At 49.3% G+C, this 25,734-nt stretch overlaps 4 protein-coding genes and 1 non-coding gene across 6 annotated transcripts in view; 2 read left to right on the forward strand and 3 right to left on the reverse strand.

Annotated features, from left to right (window-relative positions):
* Nucleotides 1-1,634: 1,634 nt before the first annotated feature.
* SOWAHD (sosondowah ankyrin repeat domain family member D) lies at nucleotides 1,635-8,794 on the forward strand. Of its 2 annotated transcripts, XR_012837299.1 has the most exons (3): nucleotides 1,635-2,770; nucleotides 3,658-6,097; nucleotides 6,582-8,794. XR_012837299.1 is itself a non-coding variant. In XM_075763566.1 (1 exon), exon 1 carries the CDS (start codon nucleotides 1,897-1,899, stop codon nucleotides 2,899-2,901), a length of 1,005 nt encoding a protein of 334 aa, XP_075619681.1. In that variant the 5' UTR covers nucleotides 1,635-1,896; the 3' UTR covers nucleotides 2,902-3,800. The 2 variants fall into 2 exon arrangements, 1 of the variants encoding a protein (XP_075619681.1); XM_075763566.1 differs by lacking the exon at nucleotides 6,582-8,794 and having other exon boundaries at nucleotides 1,635-3,800.
* Nucleotides 8,795-9,020: 226 nt separating this feature from the next.
* Nucleotides 9,021-11,646, reverse strand: RPL39 (ribosomal protein L39). The gene is made up of 3 exons (XM_075763568.1): nucleotides 11,509-11,646; nucleotides 11,071-11,174; nucleotides 9,021-9,361 (listed from the first exon to the last, which is right to left on the reverse strand). The coding sequence occupies exons 1-3, from the start codon at nucleotides 11,509-11,511 to the stop codon at nucleotides 9,313-9,315; spliced, it is 156 nt and encodes a 51-aa protein (XP_075619683.1). The 5' UTR covers nucleotides 11,512-11,646; the 3' UTR covers nucleotides 9,021-9,312.
* On the reverse strand, nucleotides 9,806-9,937 carry LOC142603419 (small nucleolar RNA SNORA69). Its single transcript, XR_012837345.1, has one exon. It is a non-coding gene; the product is annotated as a small nucleolar RNA SNORA69 (small nucleolar RNA).
* A 44-nt stretch (nucleotides 11,647-11,690) lies between the features above and the next one.
* On the reverse strand, nucleotides 11,691-19,788 carry UPF3B (UPF3B regulator of nonsense mediated mRNA decay). The gene is made up of 10 exons (XM_075763560.1): nucleotides 19,462-19,788; nucleotides 19,160-19,266; nucleotides 18,938-19,044; nucleotides 17,327-17,425; nucleotides 16,877-16,987; nucleotides 16,138-16,181; nucleotides 15,279-15,467; nucleotides 14,632-14,783; nucleotides 13,612-13,924; nucleotides 11,691-12,741 (listed from the first exon to the last, which is right to left on the reverse strand). Exons 1-10 carry the CDS (start codon nucleotides 19,771-19,773, stop codon nucleotides 12,595-12,597), a joined length of 1,581 nt encoding a protein of 526 aa, XP_075619675.1. The 5' UTR covers nucleotides 19,774-19,788; the 3' UTR covers nucleotides 11,691-12,594.
* A 125-nt stretch (nucleotides 19,789-19,913) lies between these two features.
* The window catches only part of NDUFA1 (NADH:ubiquinone oxidoreductase subunit A1), a 211,783-nt gene continuing 205,962 nt past the window's right edge, over nucleotides 19,914-25,734 (forward strand). The window contains exons 1-2 of the mRNA XM_075763436.1: nucleotides 19,914-20,209; nucleotides 20,436-20,526. Of these exons, the coding sequence (XP_075619551.1) occupies nucleotides 20,108-20,209; nucleotides 20,436-20,526 (193 nt within the window). The 5' untranslated portion in view covers nucleotides 19,914-20,107. The remainder of the gene's footprint in view (nucleotides 20,210-20,435; nucleotides 20,527-25,734) is intronic.

A 25,734-nucleotide genomic window follows, 5' to 3' on the forward strand; every position in this document is an offset into this window, starting at 1 on the left:
TGTCTGGACGGTTTGTGCTCGCTTGGGAACCCGGCTGATGGTGGCTGTGCTGATTTCTCTTCCAGTGGCAGTGCAGCCCCTGCCCCGGCCCCTCTCGGCCCGTCGATGCAGCCTCAGCTCCCTGGCCCAGGCTGGATAGGCCCGTCTGCTGCTTGGAGGGGGTAGCTGGTGCCACTTGGGTTTCCCTTCATTTGATGCCAGCACGAGCATCAAACAAAGGCTGAGAGAGAGAGAACTTGGTCCTTACCTAAAGCAGCTAACTACCCCAGCCCCTGGGACCCCCAAGTAAAGCCCCCAAGGTTGGCACCCCGGTTTTAGCTTGGTCAGAACTTGCCAGTGCCACCAGTCCCCAATGCAGGCAGGACCAGGGTGGCCCTAAATGGGTGCTGTGCTTTGCAGTGCCCTCATTCCCCCAAAGCAGCACCTCGTTTCCCTCCTTGTTTTCCCCAGCTGCCACCCACAAGAGTTTTAAACCACTCCCCAGGGTCCTGTGGCTGTGTGGGTCAAGTCCTCTGCCTCCCTGAGCCCGCAGAAGCCACCAGCAGCCAGCGACAAAACCAGGCTGTGCCAGAAAGGGAGCAAGGGGACAATTATTTTTTCACCACCAGTGGTTTGGCCATTGTGGAATGATGCTGGGGGGACCAGAAAAACTGGTCCAAGTGGTTGGAGAAAGGCAAAACTCCCTCGAGGGCTGATGACCAGCCCAGGGCAGGTCGGAGCAGGGCTAAAGCTTAGAGAAGGCAAAGAGAAAGGGTTGAAGGGGCTTCCAAAACACCGCCCCAGGCTGGGTCTCCCTTACAGCACGGAGACCCACTGGCTGCAGAGGAAGGGTCCCCTTGGGGCAGTAACCTTGGCCTTTCTGAGCACAGCACCAAGGAGAAGCATTACAATGGTGGGGGGCAATTTGGGGAGCGAGGGGGGCTGTAAGGCAGGTACCTCAGCGGCATCAGGGAGCCTGGGGGCGCAGCAAGGCACACGGGGCTCTGGAGTGCTGCCGGGGCCAGAGGAAGTGTCCCCGGGATCAGTGTTAGGGATTTACGCACGCCAGCCACCATAACAGGGTCCGACCCTCGGATCCCACCGAGAATGCCAGGTCCGAGTGAAGGTTTCCAATCAGTGATTTATTAGTTCTTTGGTTACAGCTCGAGCTGGGTGCCTCTGGAGAGGGACCCCTACCCCAATTCACACCTCTCAATTACACCCGCTGCACCATCACCCCATCCCCAATCACTTAATTCTGGTCCGTGCTCTCTTGATTTCTTACAGGTTTTCCCTGTCGCTGGGCTGGCCTTCTGAAGTTACTTCATTCTCTTGGAATTGCCTCCTTGGTCCTTATTTTCATTCCACTCGTATTTGCTGAATTCAGTGACTTTGTTAGCAGCATTAGTTTTACGAAAAGTTTACGCTTGGTCAGCTCTTGCGGCCTAAGGCTTCAGGTACTAATGCTAAAGGAGACTATTCAGAGAGAAGAATACAGTTAATCAAATTTCTTCTCTAACACCAGTGTCGGGCTGCCCAGGACCCCCCCCCCCCCCCTTCGTCCACCCCAGCAGTGCCTCACACTCCCCATGGCCCCCCCCACACGCCCGCTCTTCTTCTGTGACGCTGCAGGTGAGCGTGTCCTGGGGGAGGCAGACAGCCCGTGTCTGCGGCCATGCCTGGTGCTGACGACAGTCGCAGCCACAGCATGACCAAAGGTCGCCTGCACCGCCCCGGCAGTGCGGCAGCACCGCGGATCTGCCGCCATGCCTGGTGTGCCCTCCTGCCGTGCAGAGTCAGTTCCTCCTTCGCCTAACGCCGGGGCAGGAAGCGTGGGGTGAGAACTGGGGAGTGTGAGCCGCGAGCTGCGCCCTGCCGGGGAGCGGGCTGCCAGCCAGCCCCGCAGGAGGCACCGCCATGGCCCGGCGGGAGCGGGAGCAGAGCTCGGCAGAGCAGAGGGTAGCTGGCATCACCCGGACGTTCACCTTCCTGGAAGCTGCCCAGCCCCAAGCGGGAAGCCTAGCCCGCACCTCCCATCTCTGGCCGGCTGCTGCGGGGACCAGGGAACGTTTCCACCCGCTGCAGAAGATGGACACCAACAGGATCGTCAGCTGGGGCGGCCAGGGCCCGGGGAGCTGGGGTAGGACTGCGGGCAGGCTCTCCATCGGCCCCGGCAGTACCCGGAGGAAGGAGCTGAAGGAAATCCTCCTGCAGAGCAATAGTCCTGGCAGCACCATGCGGTTTGCCACCACTCAGAAGACATCCAATGGCAGCAGTATCTCCGCAGGGCCGCACCAAGAACAGAAGCCCGAGCAAAGCCCCGAGGTGCTGTCCCTTGCCCTGGATCCCCTGGAGCACGAGTGGCTGCTGACAGCGGCCCAGGGCGATGCGGACAACATCGTCAGGCTGCTGGACCTCGATCCCAGCCTGCTGACCAGGAGAGACTTTGTGACGGGCTTCACCGCTCTCCACTGGCTTGCCAAGCATGGCCACCATGAGAACTTCATTCAGGTCATCTCCCACGCCCAGAAGAAGGGCTATCCCTTCAATGTGAACCTCCCCACGGCCAGCGGCGGGCTCACCCCCTTGCATGTGGCCGCTCTGCAGGGACACGAGCTGCTCATCAAAGTGCTGGTGGGAGCTTACGGGGCGGACACCAGCCGCAGGGACCACAACGGGCGCAAGGCTTGGCAGTACCTGAGGGCAGACACCTCCAGGGAGCTGAAGGAGCTGGCGGGGGCCTCGGAGGAGGACTTGGTCCAGCTGCGCTCTCACAACACCAACAACAACTGTAAGTCATCCAGAGAGGCCAGGGCAGGGCGGGACTGCGTGGACTCCAGGGCCGAGGGGAAGCGCTCCTGGAGCCTGTCGACCCTCCGGGACTTTGTCAGACAGGCGTTCACTTTCTTCCAAGAGCAATGAGGCTCCCCTGGCCCATTCACCTGCAAACCCACGCTGAATAGCAGCCGGACGAGCCTGCAGGGAGCTGGGAACTTGGCAAGGGCCGGTGCTTGAAATCCTGGCCGAGCAGGGATTAACCCCCTGCACAGGGGCACCGCGGCTGCCCCAGGTCTCGCCTGGTCTTTTGGGGCTATGCCCGTGTGAGTGTGTGTGGGGCAACCACGGCCATTGGGAGCACCATCCGGGGACAGCCCTTCCAAAAACCCGCCCGTTCCCAGTGGGGGTTTTGCCCCCATCCCTGCTAATGGTGACTCCTTGCTGCAGCCTGGCAGAGCCCCATGGCGGGGGCTCATGCACCGGCTCAGCTGCGGGGAGCTGCTTCTCCAACACCCCGCACGCCCACGGGGGGATGCTGACCCACCGCAGGAGGTGGTGTCCTGTGCGGGAGGCTGGGGTGGACGTTTGGGCTGCCCATCCCAGGCTGCCGGCAGATTTTGGGTGTGATTGTTAAGTCGCAGCAACTTGGTGACTTGGTTCTCCCACCTGTAAAACGAGGCTGTCGGCACTGCCCCAGCTCCCAGCAACGCTGCGAGATTGGACTGGTCATGGTGCCATGGGTGCCTGGACAGGGACACTGGCAGAATATAATTAAATATTTCAGAGTCATACTCTGCGATGCCAGAGGCCTGGCATTGGGCTGACGACGGAGCTGCAACTATGGCTTCAGAAACAACCCTCCCCCCCAATGCTTTTTTTTGTACGCTTCTCTGCCGGCAGGGAGAGCGGGTACAGAGAAGCAGACCGTGCCACCGAGCTGCAAACACTTTCCAGCTCCCTGTGAGATCCCCGGGTCTCCACCACATGCACCTCCTCTGGGTTGCTGTTTCTTTATGACAGATAAAGGTGTTTCTCACTAAAGTAAGAGCTGGAGTGCCTGTTTTGCCAAAGGAGGCCGGGCCCAGAGAAGCCTTTCAAAGTGCAGGACGAGTCGCCCTGACAGCCCTTCCCTGGGGATGCTCAGCCCCACTGGGGATGGGGGCCGGAGCGAGGAGGCAGGAGGGACACCCAGTGGGGTTGCATGCGGTGGCTCCTGCAGGGACTGGAGTCCAGGAGCAGCTCTGTAAAGATGATTCATTACTGAAAACCATGGAAAAGGTATGAAGGCTGTGAGATTATCTTTGTGGCTACTGAGGTCATGCTCAAAAATGAAACTCTTGAGAAACATCCCAACAGCAGCATAACGCCGCGTGTATGTACCGGTAACTGCATTAAATGGGCAAAGCCTCTGCTCGCCTGTTTGTGTTTTATTCACCAAGGGGAGCTCTGCCCAGCTGATTTCAACTTGCTTTTCACATCCTTGAAGGCCAGGGCTGCTTCAAAATATCTTCAGAAAAACAACTGCCCCTTCCTCTTTTTCATCAGCATGAGACCATTTCTACTCCCTTACATAGCAGTCCCGTTTGAGAAGTGACTCTCAGAAAGAAACTGAGGAGTTTCTGTTCCCCATCGCGGAGCAGCAGCCCTTGCGGAGATACCTCGCTTCGGAGGGGAGTCATGGTTTCTTTCCAGCTGCCTTTCTGGGGGTCTGCAGAGGTGACCGAGGGGCTTAAGATGATCTCTGGCCTGGCTGCATGCGTGAATTTGCACCTTGATGCAGAAAGATACACGGGTGACTCCCTTGGGGGAACTTCAGCCTGTGGACTTCACAGACCCTGAGCAAATCCCATTTATCTTCAGATTGTGCACTGAAATGTTGCTTGGACGCTGGAATAACCTGGTCTGCAGTGGGCAACACGTGGAAGAACATCCTCCAGAGGAGTAGATAGTGATCCAGTGACTGGAGAGTACCCAGTCCAGGTGCCTGGGTGGACACATAGATGTGTCTGGACATCTTTTTAATCACTGAGGTCAGCAGTGGAGACATGCAAAACACACTGGGAATGGATTTAATGCCTGATCTACACTGGTTCCGTAATGCTTTAACTCTAATAGATTAAAGACTATGGCAACATAGCTCCTTCCAGAACTTCTCTGGATGAGGCTTTGGGCAAGTGGTCTAGTGGAGGGTGTCCCTGCCCACAGCAGGGGGGGTTGGAACTGGATGATCTTTAAGGTCCCTTCCAACCCAAACCATTCTATGATTCTATGATTCTCTGGCCACAGCAGGCTGGCTTCTCACGAGTGTGGTCACACCAGCACAAGCTCCGTGAAACGCACTGATGTGAAAACACCCCCGATCTTTTGTTCTGGTAACCAAAGTGCTGTTGATTACACAGGTGGGTGCATATCTGACCAAATATTTTTTGACCTGTTAGTCCTCCATCACCCTTTCGCAGCAGCGTGCTGTTGGGGAGAGCGCATGGGACCACTCCTACATCCTCCTCTGAGTAAGGCACAGAGTAAACAGTGGATTAATGAGAATTTCCTTGAATGAGCTGATTCCTTGGCATTTGTACCTGCAGTTTAGTCACACTCCACCAGAAAACCTGGACTTCAATGTTCCACTCAAAAGTAAAACTGGCAAATGCTACACTTAAATATGACTAAATGATTTTTAGTACTTGTGTCCTTGACGCCTTGGGTTTTGGTTAGCCTTGACTTGACGGCTAACCAAAACCCTCTAAAGGCAGCTTTTTCCCCCATCTTTTGGTCACAGATTTGAAGCTGTATTCTGCTCAGAGGCAAATTAGGCAGGTGGCTCAGAAAGAGCAAGACCAGAGCCCTGCTTCTGGGTGGTGTTACAACATACTCATCAACGCCACCCCCTGCCTTGCCTGCCCTGCAAGGGTTCCTCTCCGCAGAGCAAAACAAGCATCTTCTTCAAATGGCAGCACCCGCTCTGCTGCTGAACGTTGTGTTTGCCCCAAACACCACGCTACTTCCAGTGACTCACCCCTCTGCCTCGTGAGGTTTATTTTCATACTTGCAGAGGGGCAGTCGGTTTGGAAATACAGACACATTTAAAAAATACTCCTCAAGTATACAATCCGCTCTAACTTTGCTTCTCACTCAGAAAACAAAAGCATATCCACCAAAATTAATGGACTAGAATATCCAAACTATTTAGATTTTTTTCTTTAAAGCTTCTGTTGATGTCTCACTTACCGTGTTCTAGCCCAGTTCTGCAGAAATCCCTGATCCCTCCTGCAACTCTCGCAGGGAAGGCAAGGGCAAAGAGAGCTGCCACAGGAGCAACAGAAATCATTCAAACCCTGAGGTATTTGTGTTGGTTAAGGTTCTGCAGAAGATTGATTTTAACCCAATTTTAATTTGTACTAAATTTACTTCGTGCTAACCCTTAATTCCAATTTGAAAAGCAGATTCAGTCAAATGGGGAAAAATAATACGAGGGGTTATTTTCCAAAGCAGTTCCTTGGTAGAAGCTGCTTCCATCTGTTTGGATGCCCCATCCCTGGAAGTGTTCCAGGCCAGACTGGATGGGGCTTCAGGCAACCTGGGCTAGTGGAGGGTGTCCCTGCCCATGGCAGGGGGGTTGGAACTAAATGGGCTTTGCGGTCCCTTCCAACCCAAACCATTCTGTGATTCTAAGAATCAACATAGCACGGTAATGATAGTAATAGGGAGACTACCTAATAAATAGTAACAAATAGTTCAATCTATTGGTCAGGAAAACTTTCCCACAAATGCCATGGAGAAAACTGTCTCTCTCAAGTCCCTAAAATTACTTTTTTCCTTCTCAGCCAGGTCCTCAGGGACACAATTACAGAGGAACTCTGCGAGCAGCTTTGCCCGCCAGCAGTGGTGACGGGGAGAGGCAGGGGACAGTTCGCAGGTCTCCAAGGCTGATCTTTGATCCACAGCAGCGCTGTTATTTCCTAAATACTCGCTTCAAAGAGCACAGAAGAGATTTAAAAAACATCGGGGTAAAAGTGTTTGCAGCACACGGGCCTCTGTCAAAACATCTTTGGCAATGCTGTCTGCTGCTTTCCTGTTGCAGTGACTTACTGCTTTCCCGTTGCAGTGACTTATTGCTTCCCCCTGATAACAAAGAGAAACTAGACTTTTACCAGACAGAAAAAGAAGCTGGAAGATATCTATGAAGTGTCCTGAAGTTGGTAAAAATCCCAGCCTTGCTCTCCTGCGCTTATAGAAACCTCCAGCACACCTTAGGAGGGAGATACTGTCATGAGCTCTGAGCCAGGCGTGTATTTGTTGTGCATTTACGTGTGCTTGGCATATGCTGCTGCCCAGCATTATTTGCTATGAATTTTAACACGAAGGAGATAAACCTATTTACCTTCAACATAAAAACCAGCAACACAGAAGGTGTGGCAGCCTGAAGCTTCCTCAGGAAGCTGCCACCCAGGAACTGAGCCACCACAGCAGGCTGAACCCAGAAAACAGCACCTCCGCAGCCCTCAACGTCAGGATGGGCTTTGCCGCAGCCACATCCGAGAACAGGCTCGCACGTTCAGTCATTTCCAGCTGACAGGAGCGTCTATCCCAGGTCTGCAGTGCAGAAGGGAAGGAGCAGCAGCCATGCAGGACCCAGTGCCGAGCCTCCTCCTCCACTTCCCTGCGGTCAATAGGTGGTTTCACAGGCTGAGTGGAGAATGCTGGCATTGGGGAGCTGGAGTGCCAGAGTGCTAACTACTCTGAGTGGTTTAATCCCTTCTTTCCTCTCTCCCCTTTTTAAAATAGCTGCTAACTCTTCCTTTGAGCAACATTTTGAGTTACTATCCTTCTACTGAGAATGTTGTACCTTAAGCTGCACCTGTGGCTGGCATCAAGACCAACTCAATCAAGCCAACACAGCGCTCCAAACAAAACTCAGAAGGTGGTTATTACATATCATAGGGAACACGCAAACATCACATACTACTGCAAGAGTATTGCATTTTGTAAGAGAGAAATCTATCCAGTGCCCTTGCTGTATTCTTCCCTTTCCTCCTCCTTCTTAGTGAAACTTTCTTTCATCCGATTACTCCACTGCACCCGCCCACCAGCCAGGATCTTAACCCCAGGCTCTGAGGGCTGCCCTGCCCGAGAGCAGCCCCGGTGCTGCTGGCACAAGGGCCAAGCCGGCAGAGGGGAGGAAGCCACCATCCTCAGCTGACCGCAGGCGGGAGGCTCACGAGGAGCCACCTGCAGCTAACACAGTTGGGTGGTCAGGGCCAGCCTTGCCGATACGCTGCTTGGGCGCAGACAGGTAGTCTTGGTATTCAAGTATGACTGATTACTCTCAGCTTCGCGTTCTCATTCCCTGGGCAAGTACTTTTATAGTGCTTCTGGGCATGCAACGCTTCAGCATTTGCCCAGTACCGTAGTGCCATCGTTTGCATTGTTAAACACTTGCAGTTCAGAGATGCTCTTCCATTCATAACAAAAAAGGTTATCTGACTGACCAACCAGCCTAGCGACACTTCACTACGTGGTCTACCCTGGCTGTTCAAAAGGGAGATAATGGCAGTCAAGAATCTGCAGCTCCAAAAGAAGCCAGCCAAAGGAAAATACGCACATTCAACGTGTGAGCATGATGTAAGAGGGTGGTAATAGGATTGACTTGGTTTAGCAAAAGGTTTTGTTAGTTTGGATCCCCCTCGCCTACCACAGCGCACCTCAAACGAGAAACCACCTTACCCAGGGGAGCATTTTCAGCGTGCTTTGCTTTCTGGCCTCATAAAACGCACCCAGTGGCTATACAGACACATCTTTAGCCAATTCAACAATGCTGCTTACTTTTCTTAGTAACATTTCATGAATCTTCCAGAAATGTAATCCAGAATCTTCCCTGGCGTTAAGCGCTAAGGGGCTGACACTCCACAGTTACTGTAGCCACAGAAGTCTACGGATCATGAAGTGAAGTCTGCCTTGTTCAAACCTGCCTCTAAAATACATGTTTGTGGTTTTTTTTAAACTATTTCAGTTTATCTAATAAAAGATTTTCTTCAAATTAACTCCTCCAAAATCAATTCTGATTTTTACCCCTTTTCTTTAAAAAACTGGTATGCTTTGCTCTCAAAGATTTACGGTAAATGAAAAGGAAGACACAGCTTACGCTATCTGAAAAGAGCTGACGAGGTTTCTAACGCTAAGTGAGATTATAATCACAGTAATGTTAGGTTTTATTCTCTGTTACTATCCCACCATACATATATGAAATAATTTCAACCAAGTCATTCAGGTCCATATTTATTAGCAAGCCTGTACACTGTCAATACTCATGATGATGCCTGAAAAAAAGAACACCAATAGAACACAGTCTTCATGTTTCAGATGCAAATTACTTTAGGATTTTCCCAGATAACATCAATAACACAGACTAGACTTATAAACAAAAACCCCAAACACTGGGGATTGCAGTCCAACACAACAGAAGGAATCACTTGGGGGTCGCCGAACAGCATATGAGGTGTATCAATCTGACGCAGAAAGACAAGTGTTATTAGAGTTCCCAGGAGACAGTCTCTCTTACAAGCCCAGTTTGGTCCTTCTCCAGTGTCTCCTTTTGGAGTTGTACCTAAGACAAAAGCAGTGTAAATTAGCAAAGCACACACACGTTTGAGGATCCAGGCGCACTGAAACTACCTTGAAATTAGCTCAACAGTAAAGGACTGAAATCTTCCTTACGTGTTATACTGCCAAGCTGCTGACAATAATCAGCTGCGTACTTATTTTTTTAAATTCCCACCTCTGTTTACTTTCTTCATCCACTAACCAACTAGCACGTTACTGCAACAGAATTTAAACCTGAGAGATAAAGATGCCTGCAGAGATGCATCAGCACTGGTGTGTGAACATCCTACCTCCTCTTTTGGAGACAAGACCTGTGATCTTGTATTAAAAACCTTGACTGCAGTTCGTAGTCTAACACAAAAAGCATTGGTTTTGTTCAAAATATGAAAGCAGAGCAGCGTATGGAAAAGGCCCTTGTCCAGGAAGGTATATTCATTTATGAGTACGTACTTGTACATGTTAAGTACAAACGGTTTCACCACGGTACAGGTGAAACTGAAGACAGTGTTAACAGAGTTACTCTCAGCAGGAAAATGGCAGTACTCCCACAGAATGAAGCACTGTAATTGCAGCCTGCTTTAGCACATAGTTTGGATAAAACTGATGACCGAGGTACTCAAGTGCCACAAGACAAAAATTCATGATTCTGCCCTGTCAGGAAGTATTATAAAGTTCCTGATTATAAATCTGCAATTTAGCTAGACCAGAACCCCTTTGTAAGTCAGTATCTGGAAGACGAGAATACAATCTGGGGCACCCAACACTGGCTTTTTCTAGAAAGAAACAAATTAGGAGAAGTAACAGGAACAGAACTCGTCAATTCTGTGCCGTTTCACTGCCCGAGCCAGCGACTGCTACTGTCACTCTCCTCACTACTTAGGACAAAAAAAACAAATCTGGGAGGAAGAATCCTGCTCCCTTAAAAAGGTCTAGACAAGGGAGTCTGAGAGATAAAAAACTAGCTGCACAGCGCGAATGACCAAACTCTGTTGGCTGAAACTTTTAAACCAGAGGGCTCAGATATGCACCACCTTCTGCAGGCCTCGCATTTACCTAGTCTTCTTCAATACTCTATCACATTTTCCTAAATACGATACTTGAGAACAAACACTATAGGCAAACAAAAAGGAAGCATGGCAAATTAATTCTGCAGTTATGTGCCAAGGATCTTATATCATCGATTTTATCGCCAACGCACCCAACAAGCCCTCTGCGCCCTTATGAACAATCTTCTGCATCTCAGAACACCCAGGGTTAGTAAGGCACTGTTCCTTGAAAATACAGAACCCAGAGAGACAGCTACTCTTAAGAGAGAGGAAAGGTACTGGGAAGGGGAACATCCGATGCAGAGAGGCTATCAGGATACAAGTTCTGGAATAAATTATCCCCACGTAGAGCTAACGCTTTTACTTCACACATTCTGTTACCAAACACTTGTGGATACTCGCACAGCACTGGAATGAACTCAACCGCTGCACAGGGAAATGGCATGGAAGCCCCACGCTGCCTCAAGAAAACACAACGGGCCGACAGCATCTGGTCTAGTTCTGCATCTGCACCAGCACGCTTGTAGGGTATTCACGGCCACAAAATTGCGCTTTTGCTTGCATAAATGCTTTTACACCGTCAGCTGCTGAGTTCAGCCCATTCAGGCAGCCAGATTCAAAGCCTGTGGGCTGCAGTTCCTTACGAGACAACGGCCGATCTTATTACCTGATTTTATTGCCCGTTTTCATGCGAATCCATTGCGGGATTGGGCGGTTCTGCTTCTGCTTCTTCGCGAGGAAGCGTTTGATCTTGAACGTCTTGTGAGACGACTAGAAGAGAGAGCAGCCATTAGTCCCACACGGCACCCCCCACACAGCCCCGGGCCGGCCCCACCGCGACAGCTCAGCCGCGCCACGGTGGCGGGAAGCCCCGCAGAGCAAGGAACCGCCCCCGCCGCCCCGCGCCGTGAGTCGGCCGGTAGGCCGCAAGGCCTCGGCAAGCCGGTGACGGGAAAGTTGCACCCGGGGCCCTCCCGCTCCGCCGCGGCCACTCCGCCCCGCTCCCCCCGCGCATCCTGCCTGCCGGGAATCCCAGGCCAGCCCGCGGCGGCGAGAGAGCTCGGGGTATCGCGGCGCGGCGGCGGATGGCGGCCGATGGTCTCACCATGGCGAGGAGCTGCCTGACGTCCCGGCGATGGCGGCGGCGGAAGAGGCAGAAGGGGCGGGACAGGGGGGAAACGGCGAGAGAGAGGCGGGGAGCGGCGAGGGCTCCGGCGCCACAGCACCCCCTGGCGGCCCGGCGGCCCCGGCGCAGACGGAGCTCAGTGAAGGACGGCGGCGGCGGCACGAGTTTCCGTGAATTTATTGGGTTTAGTACAAAATAGCTATGGCTAAAATTCGCTAGCTTAGGAGGAGCTGCTACTGGTGAGGTCTCTTTCAGGGCTGTAAAACAACACTTCAGGTTATGAGGGAAGATGAAGCAATACCGAGAGGGCAGGAGTTCAGAAATGTTTCAGACTCTAAGGAAGGGAGAATGCTGGAAAAGAACAGGATGCTCAAACCAGCTACATTTGATTAAAAATAAGCATTTCAAGGTAGGTAGACTTTACATGAGAATTTGTCAAGAAGTATTCCAATATTAAGCCAGCTTATTCATACACTCCAACTTAGTTACTTTATCCAGAGGAAGGTCTCTTCCCTCCCAACCATTATTACTGCAATGCCAGATGTTCTCCTGGTCACTGGTACCTCAACAACCCCAGCCTGCGTGCCTGTCTCGGTGCTAGACTGACATAATTTAGCTATCACTGCCTCAGGTAGGAGCACCACACTTCAAAGCAACACTTGCATTAACTCCGGGCAACTTCAAGCTCGCTCTGCTTAAGTGCATCGAACGCTGGCTCCGATCGCTTTACAGTAAAGCTCTGGCTTTAGATCCAGGTGTCATCTCCTCCTGACCACGTGACTCATTTATTATCATACTTAAGGCCATAGTCTTTCTACTTTGCAAAGATTCTCTTCTCTGTTGTAGTTAGATGCTGGGAAAATAAATTCAAATAACTGAAAATACAATGAGAACACATTTCAAATTCCGAATCTACAACTGAGGTTCTTTAACCAGAAACATCCAACAGCACAATGCCCCCTTTTCTTCCTTTGTTCCTTCTTCGCTTCGAAGGCACTTCTGGATTGCGTAGTACATGCTCTTTGGCTGCACAGACAGTCAGAACACATAAGGCTTGCATGCTAGTCACTCCTCTTCCTTTGTATTACTGGTCTCACTCTCTTGTTTCTTATCCACTCCCTGATCTGCAGGCTTTGCAGTACTGTCTTCATACTGACACAATCTGCTTCGGCTCCGGGCTCCTGGCTGGTACAGCTGCATTGCTGGACGATCCTGAAATAAATCAAAACTATTTAGACTCTTTCACAGCCCCATGCTATCATGGTCATTAAGGCATCAGTGATATTAGAAATGGCTCAAATTCAAACTTTTCAAGGTGTTTTAAGTTAAATTTTTCCACTGTGGTAGCAATGTAACTTCAACTGTCTCAAATAAAGGTTGTCTCTGTTGCAAGGCAATGTCCCTGTTCAAGCAACAAAGAACTCTGCACATAGCTGAAGTTATTTGTAAAGAGTTTCCTCTTGAGATGAGTTCAGCTTGGCCTCTCACAGAATACAGGCCAGCTTCAAAGCTTCTTCAAAACCTGAGTTTCATTTTGCCTGATAATGCCTGCAGTGACACAGAAAACTTGCATACTGATACTGCAAAAACAGATTTGCAGAGTATATAAAACTAAACTCAAGACATTATTTCTTGAGCCTACAGGAGACCTTCTGTCATATTCTGCACGTAGCAGTCTTGTCTCTGGTTTGGAGGAACCGGTTCAATCACATTCCCACTTCGAGATGTATTTTCAGGCAAGTATAGCATCAGCAGAGATACAGGTAGATTACTGATGCTCTACCGACACCTTAAAGGTACAGCCTACGGCATAAGTCAGCAAATGAAAGGGGATCTGTGTCTTTACAGTTTAGCCCATGGTATCTTGGCTTAGTTCCTTTACAACGACAAGAAATAGCACAAACAGTTCAGCGAAGTTTAGCGGACAAAGGGCAAACTTTCTAGCAATGGCAGAGTTTGTTACCAGAACAGGGAGAAGTTTCAACACAGAAAACACACGGTTCTTTCCTTGAAGTGCTTTTACCCTAAAACCCACAAACTGGTCCCTGTGAATCAACACATGAATTTAAAGAAATCCAGCACCTTGTTTCTGATACGATCCCTCTTAATTGTATCTTCTTTTTTATCGTCTTTGGTTACTTTCTCAGATTTGTCCGTGCTGCTGGTAAAGTCTGTAAGATCACTTTTCTTTCCCTTTTCTCTGAGTAAGTCTCTCTCCTTTTTCACCTCTTCCTCTTTTCTTCTAAAAACTTTCTCTTTCTCAAAGCGTTCTTTTTGCCTCCGACGCTCCTCCTCTTGGCGTCTCAGTTTCTCCCTCTGTGCTCTCTCATATTCTCTGTCTCTTTCAAAATCTCTATCTCGATCCCTGTAGTCCTTTACACACTCATCTTCTGATCTGTATGAAAACAAAACTGAAAATTAAGCTCAAAAGATTCACCAAACAGAGCTGGGAGATCAATGTAATACTGGTGTAAATTTGCAATACGAAGACGACACACTGGTAGGTTCTAGGGAGCTTTCGGGATGCTGTAATAACCTGAGTCATGCATGACAACCAGAGATGACACTGACTGCTAGCATTTCCTAGCCTTCTACCCGTGGCTGACCGAGTTTCCTCTGGCTTTAGAAAACACCTGAATTTCTCTGCTTCATCTCTGTTTCTCACATGAACTGAACCTTGAACAGATCACGGAGCTGCTGAGAATTACACTTTCCACTTTGACCTTTTACAAGGCTTAAAGGGATTAGTCAGTGGAGTACACGTCTCCTCTTGCCATGGTTATAATTCTCTCATTGCAAGGACAGTGCTCACAGCCTGCTGCAGGTCACCTACACCTGGGCTTCTTTTGCCGAGTTCCTACAGTGAGTTAGTTGTAAAAATATTAAAATTTGTCCACTAGTGAAGAATTGGCAGGTAATTCACACAGCTTTCTGTTTCACAGGGATGTGGACTGCCACAGAGAACACATCCCATGCCTCATATCAGAAAAATAATTTGAAAGGAATTTCAAAACATGGTCATGGCAGAGCAGTCTAAGCTTCAGTATGATCAGGAAACAAGTTATATATACATATATATATTTATAGCAAGTACTAGAATACTTTTTTGCCTTCTCTTCTTTTGTCTCCCCATCAGATCGTTTGGCAGATGCACTACTCGCATTTTTTTCCTCCCTCAGAGTCTCTTTTTCCAGTTTCTTGGATTTTTCTTTTTTCTCCAAGTCTTTTTCATCTTTTTCAGGCTTCTTAAGTAGCTACAAAGAAAACAGAAGTCTCAACTAAAAAGCTCACTCTAATACATATTGTCTGGCACAACACCGAAATTGCATCAAAGGAACCGTAGTCCAGTAAGAAATAAACATTAAAGTAATATTACTGCAAATCATAGTATTTCTAAAAGCTGGAGTGTATGAGTAAGCATAATCCACACAGCAGACTAGGATTTTTCTCCTAAAACAGGCCATTTTAGAAAGCTTAAAAATAGTCTCCATTCCATAGTGAATTCACAATTCTGTTTACCACAGCATGTACAACAGTCACATGACAAAAGCTTTAAATATCACTAGGAAGCATTACAGCATGTAAACCTTTACAATGCCTAATATTCAATATTACAAAAGAGTGGTAATTTACTAACACCAAACTCATGTGATTCTTCACACAATACTCAAAGCACATTTTGAGAGACTGATATACAAATAATTAGGGAAAGGGAGTATAACAGTTTATAATAAAGAACTGTTCTAGACCTTAATCTTTGGTTCTTCTTTTGATCTGTCTCTTTCTTTTTCTGGGCATCTGTCTACTTTCTTCAGTTTTTCTGCTTCTTTTCTCTTCCTTCTCTCCTCCTCCTTCCATTTTCTTCTCTCTTCTTCTCTTTGTCTTTTTCTTTCCAATTCTCTCCTCCTCCTCTCCTCTCTCTTTTCTTCTCTCAGCCTCTGTGTATGTAAAAGCAAAAAGAAATAGTGTATTTCCACTCTAGAAAACACCCCTTTAAACCTAACAAGATACCCTGCCACAAAGTGATACAGTATTTAATCACCAAATAATTCACCTCAAAACCTCCCTAGTTACAAAAGTCCTGTCATCTCTATTGTTCTGTTCTGAACCCAAACATGTTACAGCAGCATTTCTTTTATTTTTGCCTTGCTCATAAGCCTTGATTTGTAGTGTCTTAAACAAAACAAATACAACATTATCTCAGCCTTTATCAGTCTAATCTTAATTAAATCTGCCTCACCTGTGATCTTCTCTGTCACTAAAAGTTAAAATGATATTATGTGCTAGGAGAAAGATCATCTGCAAGGACCTCAGCTGTAACTGCATTAAAAATTAAAGCTTTAAAATGGAATCTGGTTTAGCAGTGCCACAGAAGACATTTAGCTGTGACTAGAATGCACACAAGGCACCACCATTCCTACAAAGACCAGCGTTCTAGTCGTTTGAAATCTGCAAAACAGATGTTAGCAAGTAAGTTGGGTCAAAAGCTTCTTATTGAATAGAAAGGGCAGAAACAGATCGATATACACACTGCAATATACACACCTATGCTTTAAATGAGCAAATTGTACTTGCAAGCAACAAGAAGATTCTGGAGATAAGTCTTACCTGTTTATTTTTCAAGAAGTTCAATAAAGGAGTAGTCTTTTTAGCTGGAGAATATACAAAACAAATGTAAACAATTTGCCTTATCCAACACTGCAATGCCTACACCAAAACCCTATACGAAATGGAGCAGCCTTATGGATTATCCAGCCTCTCTCCTCTCACATACAGCAGGGAAACAAGTGTTCCAATCCTATCCCTGAAGAGCAGCAACTATTAGGATTCTATAAACCTCTTTAGGACACTAATATGATATTCAGCACATCTATTTGTAATGGGATATTCAGTCTGCATTAGGCTTTTCCTAGATTCTCTCACTTTGAAAGAGATACTCACAATATGCTTAAAAAGAGCATTCTGGTCATTTGTGTGGTGTTTTACCCCACACTCTCTCTTAACTCGTGCCTGCATGGAACATCACTGCTCAGAGCGTTTTGCATTAAACATCACTGCATCTCACCGAAGCACAGCCACGCCGCAGCCCAGTCTGGCTAACACCTGACTAGCAGTTTAAAACAGGAAGGAAGGTTATCCTATAAAACTTAAACCTAGAGAAGAACTTACGGCATGAGAGCAAAATAAAATATACTGAATAATATTAGCCTAAAGGTTTAACAAATACCAAGCAAGCACACAAAAGAATGCAATCTCCTCAAGGCTGAAAAATCACGGCTTCAAATTACACCACATACATTTCTTTGTGTTCTAGGAAAACATAACTACAGTACATAGATTTCCATACCTATTAGCTCTTTGTTTCTTGCCTCTATTTCCTCCAACAAAGTTTCAGGAGTGGAGGTTAATTTTTCATCATCTGCACTGTAACTTTCCAAAAACTTCTTGTACTCTGGATCTACGGGGGGGGGAAGAAAAAAAAGGAAAAAAATGTATACTGTAGCTTGAAAAGAATTTGCATTGCGCACTGCTGGAAGTCTGGGTTAGATTTACATAAGTTGTGTTGTTTATAGGTCACCTTTTCAGAAGCTGGCAGCTCTCAAATGAGCTGCTGCATTATATTTGTCTAGGACAATCACATTTAATAGATTAACACTGCTTTGTCAGCTGCAAATAAGTTTCACATATAATTAAGCAAACATTCTATTGATAAACTACAGCATCACAGTAAAAACATAATATTAAAATCACTGCTAGGACTTTCAAGTCTACAAAACAAACTAGCTAGCTGTTTTACCGTCTTCGATAGTTCCAGTTTTGGCATCCTTTTTCTTACTCTTCTTTTTTGCAGCTTTTTGGAAAGGTGCAAACTCAACTATGGCAGCATATTCCTGACCTGTTAAGAGAAGGGGGAAAGATACATTAAAATACAAATGAAACAGATTATTTATAAAATAGAGTATATTGTCTATGTCTAAAGCAGGAAGATAAGCCTTGCAAGAACTATGCAATACTAGAAGATACTGCTTGGACAGCATAAAAAAAAAATATTCTTGTACTTTGAAAGCCATTTAATAAAAAAAACCCCAGAATTCATGACCTAACACTCTCACTATGTTAACAAAACAGCAAATTCACAGACTCACAACAAGGAAGAAATACTAGATTTAAGACTGCCCATAACTGTCAGTTGAACCACCTCAGCTACACCGCACCATGTAATATCCTCATCCTACGGACTATGTATTCATTGTGCAAGCAGAAGAGAGTATTTTAAGTTAGCGCAACTGAGGCAAATCTCAATTTTTGGCAAAATACAATAGAATGCAACACATTGCATGCAGGCTTTAAAGCTCTGTCTTCTGACAAGAATGCTACATTTATGGCTGTATAAATCCAATCCTGCTGTTGGGTATGGGAAATACAGCATGCTGTTACACTGCAAACCAGCTTATTTAAAAGATCTAGGTGTTACCTGAATCTTGTCAGGCAACCCTCCTAAATAAGAACCTTGTGGGCAGAGCTTTCTGTCACATAAGTCACCTGGCCGGATGAAGTGTTAAACATATGTACTTGAAATAAAGTTCAAGGTGAAATCCTTAGCCTACTGAAGCCAACAGGAAGACTCTTGTTAAAACTTTTGCTAAATACATAAGTTTAAGGTCTATCAATGAGAGACTAACAACTTTTAGTGCAACTCGATGTAAGCAGTTTTGAAATGAAAGTTTTAAAAACCTGAGATGTACTGAATACCTAACATATATTTAGAAAAAAAAGATAAGTGGCAAATAAATATTTGGATGTTTAACCCGTGAATTAAACAAACTATTTGTTTCCTACAGATTCATGTTTCCAGAGAGCAGTCACTTTCACAACTTAGACTGCAAAGAACAAGCTGTTCCCTTTTCTGAATCAAGATGGCTCACAGCTATAAATTGAACAAGCAATAATCTGAATTAAAAACTGACCAAAAAAATACATCACACTGTCAGAAGTGTACAGAATAGGTGAGGGGAATAGCAGAGGGCAGCATCATTAACCTCAGCTTCATGTAGTTTGGACAGCGACACCCCCCACTTTCACTTTTCAGACTTTATACCCAGGTATGACGGTGTAAGTATTAACCTTGGTAACACAGCAACCACTTTTACATTGATACCGCTACTGCCTTGAGATAAACTTAACTGGGGTTTACACACAACATACAAAACCAATCAGATTAGTCTCCACAAAGCATAAGACATCTTTGCTGTTTAAAATACTGCGTGACGTTCGTTTAAGGCACTAAATCCACACAAATCAAAAGCGGCACGTTACACCGCTCACATCTGTCCCTCTAAAATTCAACTCACACACTGCGCACACACCAGGAAAGACTCAAACGTCCAGCCGAGTGCCTTTCACTTGCCTTTGTGATCGACAAAAACATAGCCGTCAAAGCGATCCCTGAAGAGGACTATGTCTTCCTGGTTTTTAAAGTTGATGTAGGCTCTCGAGAACATGTGGGGGTACAAGCTGCAGAAAGACAAGACCGAGAGAGCAAGGCTGACTGGGCGGCGGCGGCTCTCGGGGTCCGGCTGGCGGCAGCGGCGGCTCTCGGGAGCCGCCCGGGCGGGGCCGGCGGCCGTACCTGGAGTCGTTGGCGAAGAACTCGAAGTAGTCGTGCTCGGGCAGGGGCTGGAGGTGCTCCTCCAGCTGCTCCTTCGTCAGGCTGGGCGGCAGCCGGCGGATCACCACCTGCGGCACGGCGACGGCGGTTAGGGCGGCCCGCAGCGCCGGGGAAGAAGTCGTTGCCGCCGGCGCCTCCCCCCCCCCGGCCCCAATCCCTCCTTCCCCGGGCGGCCCCAGCTTGCCCCACCACAGCCGCCTCCAACAGCGGCCGCGCCAGGCCCGTTACCGCGGGCGGAGGGGGGCGCAGCGCGCAGGCCCCACCTTGCTGAGCGTCTCCTTCTTGTCCTTGGGCCGCTCGAGGCGGTCGAGCTCGGTGCCGCCGGCCCTGCCATCCGTGCCGGTGGCGGTCCCCGGCCCCAGCAGGGCCCCCGGCCCGGCGGCGGGCCCGCGCCGTTCCTTGGGCCTGGCGTTTTCCTTGTCCTCCTTCATCCCGGGCCGCGGGACAGCGCCGCACGCCCCCACGCGCCCATTGGCCACCGCGCCTCTCGCGCGACTGCGCCTTAAAGGGCCACGAGCCGCGCCCGAGGCCGAGGCCGCCCTGCCGCGGCCCCGCCGGACTACGGCTCCCGGCATGCACCGGGCCCCGCCGGACTACGGCTCCCGGCATGCACCGGGCCCCGCCGGACTACGGCTCCCGGCACGCCCCCGGCGGGGCCCGCGCATCCCGGCACGGCCCGCACCAGGCGGGGTCGGCCTCTGGGGCCCCAGCCTGCCCGGCCCCGGCCTCATTTCCTGCCCCGGCACTACCGAGGCGCGGCCCCTCGGCATCGCTGTCGTTCCCATCTCCCTTCCGGGCCTGCCTCGGTAGTGACGGCGGCGCGGGGCAGGCCGGGAAGGCGCGCGGGGCAGGCCGGGAGTGCCCGCAGGGAGCCCGGTACGGGGGTGCGGGCAGCGCGACACCGGCGGGATGTGGTACGAGATCCTGCCCGGCCTGGCCATCATGGGCATCTGCCTCAGCATCCCCGGCCTCTCCACCGTCTACATGCACCGCTGGTGCAACGGCGGCAAGGTCAGCGCGGGGCGGGGCGACCGGGCCGCCGACGTTCCCCCGTCCCCCCCTCCCCGGCGGCCCTGCCCGGGATCGCGGGGCTCCGCTCCCCTCCCCCCCGGATTCCCCTTCTCCCCCCCTTCTTCCCTCCCGGGATCCCCCCCCCCCTTCCTCCGTCCCCTCCATCCCGCTTCCCCCGGGAGCCCCTTCCCCGGGGCCGTGACGGCAGCGCTGTGCGTGCTCGCAGGAGAAGAGGGTCGCCCGCTATCCCTACCAGTGGGCCCTGATGGAAAGAGACCGGCGGCTCTCGGGTGTCAACAAGTACTACGTGTCCAAGGCAGGTGCCGGGGCTCGGGGGAAGGTACCCGGGGAGGGAAGCGGGAGCCAAGCGCCGCTCCCCCATCCCCAAACTCCGGGCTGGGGGCTCCCACGGCCTCTACGCTGGGCGCTCTTGGAGCTCTCAGAGCTCGCTCTGTACCTGCAGCTGGCCGGCCCGTGGGGATGTGCATTTAAGGTTTTTTTTGTTTGTTTGTTTTTTTCTTTTTTAAATTAGGACTTGGGTACTTAATCGTAGTTTGAAAACCTGCATTCTGAGCTATGCCCTCCTGCAAGTGAGTGATGAGAACGGTGCAGATACAGCTGTTACTTTTTCTTTTTCAGGGTCTGGAGAACATAGACTAAGGTGGCAGCATTTTGAAGAATCCACATATCTATATAAAATGATTTAACTAATAAAGATATACACGTATTCAACCCTTGTATCTGCATTGCTGTGGTGGGTTGACCCTGGCTGGAGGCCAGGTGCCCCCCAAAGCTGCTCTGTCACTGCCCTCCTCAGCTGGGCAGGGGAGAGGAAATACAACAAAAGGCCCTTGGGTGGAGATAAGGACAGGGAGATCACCCAGCAATTACTGTCAGGGGCAAAACAGGCTCAACTTGGGGAAAATTAATTTATTACCAATCAAATCACAGTAGGGTAATGAGAAATAAAACCAAATCTTCAAACATCCCACCCCTCCCTTCTTCCCAGGCTGAGCTTCACTCCCCTTCATGTCTCTACCTCCTCACCCCGAGCAGCACAGGGGGTCAGGGGGTTGTGCTCAGTTCATCTCATGTTGTCTCTGCTGCTCCTCTCTCTCCTCACACCCTGCCCCTGCTCCGGTGTGGGTCCTGACACAGTGACAGTCCTCCATGAACTTCTCCACCATGAGTCCTTCCCACAGGCTGCAGTTCTTCACAAACTGCTCCAGCTTGGGGTCCCCCACAGGGTCACAAGTCCTGCCAGCAAACGTGCTCTGGCGTGGGCTCCTCTCCCCACGGGGTCACAGGTCCTGCCAGGAGCCTGCTCCAGTGGGGGCTTCCCACGGGGCCACAGCCTCCTTTGGGAATCCACCTGCTCTGGTGTGGGGTCCTCCAGGGGCTGCAGGTGGAATCTCTGCTCCCCATCATTCTCCATGGGCTGCAGGGAGACAGCCTGCCTCACCATGGTCTTCTCCAAAGGCTGCAGGGGAATGTCTGCTCCAGCGCCTGGAGCACCTCCTCCCCCTCCTTCTGCACTGCCCTTGGTGTCTGCAGAGTTGTTCCTCTCACATCTTCTCACTCCTCTCTCTGGCTGCAATTGCTCCTGGTGTTGCACAGGTTAAATACATTATCCCAGAGGTGCCACCACCATCGCTGATGGGCTCAGCCTCGGCCAGCAGCGGGTCCACCTTGGAGCTGGCTGGCATTGGCTCTGTTGGACATGGGGGAAGCTTCTGGCAGCTTCTCCCAGAAGCCACCCCTGCAGCCCCCTGCTACCAAAACCTTGCCATGCAAACCCAATACAGTTGTATATAAGCTCTGGACAGAATTAGTTTCCTTGCTTTATGCGCTCTGATATACACTGCACAGGTGTCTGTGAGAGGAAGAAAAGGAATGCCACCCTAAAACTGCCATTACAGATGCATCTGCAATATTAAGTACTAGCAAACTGCAGAGACAGCAGGACTGCTCCTATTTTTGCGCCCACTTCTGCTGACCTGCAGTTCCCTGTAGCGACCCTACTGACTGCGCAGCAGTCTGCGTGAACAGCCAGTCACCTCCTGCAGCTTGCGATTCTTCCCACCCACCACAGTAACATTCAGCAGTTTTAACTTACAATACAGCTGAAAACTGCTTCTGCTATACCCTAAATCCACTATAAACAATGACTCTCACTTTTCTGCTTGTTAAAGTGTGGCAAATAAGAGAGTGAAATGTAGATCTTGTGTCACTACCATTAACACTGATTCACTGCGGGGCACGGGGCGTGGAGCAACCACAAATAACCACAGAGTGAACAAGGTGCACAGTCACGCAAATCAGAGAAATTTCTGAGATATTTCCAGCCCTGTGACTGGAAAGTTACACTTACTCAGCTGGGCAGAGCAGCCGGGCCAGCAGCAAAATTCCCTTTCACTGTTCCGCAGCCAGTGAGAGCCGAGGATGCCCAGCAGTGCTAGAGGTTGTTTTCTGCTGACTGTAAGTAATTAAGTCCGTTTCTCTGCTCTGTGCGAGTGGCTCTGTAATATACCTCCCTCTATTTGCTTGGAGCCGTACTGAAAAAGTAATAATATCACAGAAAAAGAAAATACACTGATGTAAACAGAATTCTTCTGGATCTACATCTGCACGAATAACAGCAAGTTCAGACACAGAAATTTGCATCTGAATTCCTCTGCTGATTAGCTGGGTTGGGATGAAGTGTTTCTGATAGTCTAGCAGTAGTCCTGAACCGTATCTCATAGCTTGTGTCACTGGGCAGGGACAGATACATCTCACACTGCTCCGTGGGACTCTGTTCAGACTCACACGAGCCTCTGTGGTTAAATTAAGCTGTCCAGCTACTCGTGCATTCTAGATGTGGTCAGCCTGGGGTCTGGCTCCTGACAAGCTTGTCAAGGTCCCAGTTTTCTGAAGGGTTGAAAAGAGCTTGGGAATCAATGAAATACCAGCCCAAAGCACTCACCAGCAGCTAGTCAGCTACAGTGCTGGCTGGAGAGACAGAAGAACTAGCAGGAAGAGAAGATCAGGAGGATGAGAAATAAGAGAGGGAAAAGATGTGGAGATCAGGAGAGAAGCAGAGGAGGAGACAGGCCTCCAGGGCTCACACTAGCCTTGAGCACCTCTCCTAAAATACAGAGACATCTGAAAAGCAAACCAGGGCTGCTTTAGGCAGGGATTGCTTTAATCCTTCCAGATACCAAGGGGCCCTGAATAGCTCTTGTGAGACTCATCCTGCCCAGGTGAGCACGTCCCATGGAGAATTTCTGGGCTCAGAAGAGGCCTTTTCTGTTTGACACCATGCCTTGGGCTGTGCTCACCCTACAGCATGTCCTGAGCAGCAGCTGGAAGACGCTTCCTTTGTTGCATGAGATGCAATAAATGAGTGGGCCTCATCTGTCACACACAGAGCTCCTCAGGGGTCTGTGTCCCAGCCCTTGCCTCCCCAGCGGTTCCAGCACAAGACCTTCCCATCAGCTCCTAAGCCATTTTCCAACCTGTTGACCAGTTCCCTCTCAGATGCTTCCCTGTGTTTTGGCACAACTCCTATGCCAGAGTCCTCAGACTCCTTTTCTCCCATCTGTCTTTCCAAGCAGACACCTATGTTGCAGTTGTCCTTCCCAATTTTGTTATTGAGGGGATGAAACCAAATGAGGAAAACTCCCGTAAGAAACAGAACAAAGGGTGCAATGAGCAAAGGAAAGTTTCACTGCTCTTTCTCGCAGGTGGTATTACCTGTTGATATTTGTTCTCCTATCATGCACAAACCTAAACCAGGTTCCCATTGGTCTCCGTGGTCTTTTCCCTCTGAAGGGCTCTGTGTCTGTCTGGTGTTCAGAGCCTACGGCACCTCTGTGCAACAGGCTGGACGGAGTCTGTGGTTGGCAGAGCACAGAGCAGGAGGCTGGTTTAGTTTCCAAATTGTGGAGACTGGCAGAAACATGACAGACAATCTGGCGGGATCCCACATCTGCTTTCCTGCTCATACCGTCTTCCCCTTCCAAGCAACAGCAATTGCTCTGGGCAGCTCTAAGCAGGGCTGAGTGGAGGAGAATTACGGAACAAGGAATCTGCAGAGGGAGACTGGCCCGCTGCTCTTCATGCGGTCTCAGAACCCCTTTCCAGATCGGCCTGAAGTTTGTCACCTGTACCATAATATGTGGCAGCTCAAGAGGAAAAAAAAAAAGAAATAAATCACACTGAGTAGACTTTTTACCTCCAGAACCTACGCTTAGTCATACTGAACCTTAACTTTTTTACTTACCGGCTATGGGTCCCCAAGTAGCAGTCCAGAGATGTCGTGGTTTAACCCCAGCTGGCAACCAAGCACTGCACAGCTGCCCACTGCCCGGTGGGACAGGGGAGAGAATTGGAAGTGTAAAAGTGAGAAAACTCATGGGTTGAGATAAAAACAGTTTAATAATTTAAAAAAAGAAATACTAATAACAAGGTGCAAGGAAAAAAAAATAACCAGGAGAGAAAAATAAAAACTAAGACGGACAAATGATGCAAATTAAAACAATTTCTTGCCACCAACTGACCGATGCCCAGACAGTCCCTGAGCAGCAGCCCTTGCTGCCAAACTCCACCCTAGTTTTATTGTCAAGCATGACATCATATGGTATGGAATATCCCTTTGGTCAGTCAGGGTCAGCTGTCCCGGCTGTGTCCCCTCCCAACTCCTTGTGCACCCCCAGCCCACTTGCTGATGGGGTGGTGTGAGAAGCAGAAAAGGCCTCGACTCTGTGTCAGCACTGCTCAGCAGTGACGAAAACATCCCTGTGTTACTGACACTGTTTCCAGCACAACTCCAACCCACAGCCCCACACCAGCTACTGTGCAGAAAATTAACTCTACTCCAGCCAAAACCAGCAGAACAGCTCATAGCCACTGGTCAGAAATCTTACATCCTAGCACAAGCTTAAAATTGTAACGTCTGAGTCTTTGCCTTCACAAGAAGCTTTAAACCAAAATTATTCTAATTCAGAAATGTTATACAAATACAGAGGTTACTTTTGAAGAAGTAGATAGTAGCTCTCACCTAATTAAAATGTCTGCTGTTTGAGGTCCTGCATGTGAACTCTGCGCTGTCTCTCCTCTCTTGCAGAGTGTATTCTTCACTCTGGAGTCCAGCAGGCTGATTCACAGATAAATGTTATTACTCTTCCATCACTGACACAATTCAGGAGGTTCTAGCAAGCTTTTCCATGCCAAAAACAAACAGGGAGCTTGATGTAAATACGTTTGCAATAATAGCAGAGAGGTGAAGGAAGCTGTCAAAACCTTGCTATGCAAAACCAAATGACCCTGCTTATCATTAGCTTCACTCCACCGCAAGCACGGGTAGCTGCCCCGTGAGCATCTGCCCTCTCCATAATGAATTTGTCCTGGGTTAACACAGGTTTAGGTGGTGGTCTTTTTTTCAGCAGACAGGCTTGCCCTGTGAATAAAGGCCAGCTCTCAGCTTGGATTCAATATTATTCTTACAATTTACCCTCTTTTTATTCCATCCTCCAGGCCAGAAC

The sequence above is a fragment of the Balearica regulorum genome, chromosome 11, assembly GCF_011004875.1.
Source record: "Balearica regulorum gibbericeps isolate bBalReg1 chromosome 11, bBalReg1.pri, whole genome shotgun sequence".
Taxonomy (NCBI): Eukaryota; Metazoa; Chordata; class Aves; order Gruiformes; family Gruidae; genus Balearica; species Balearica regulorum.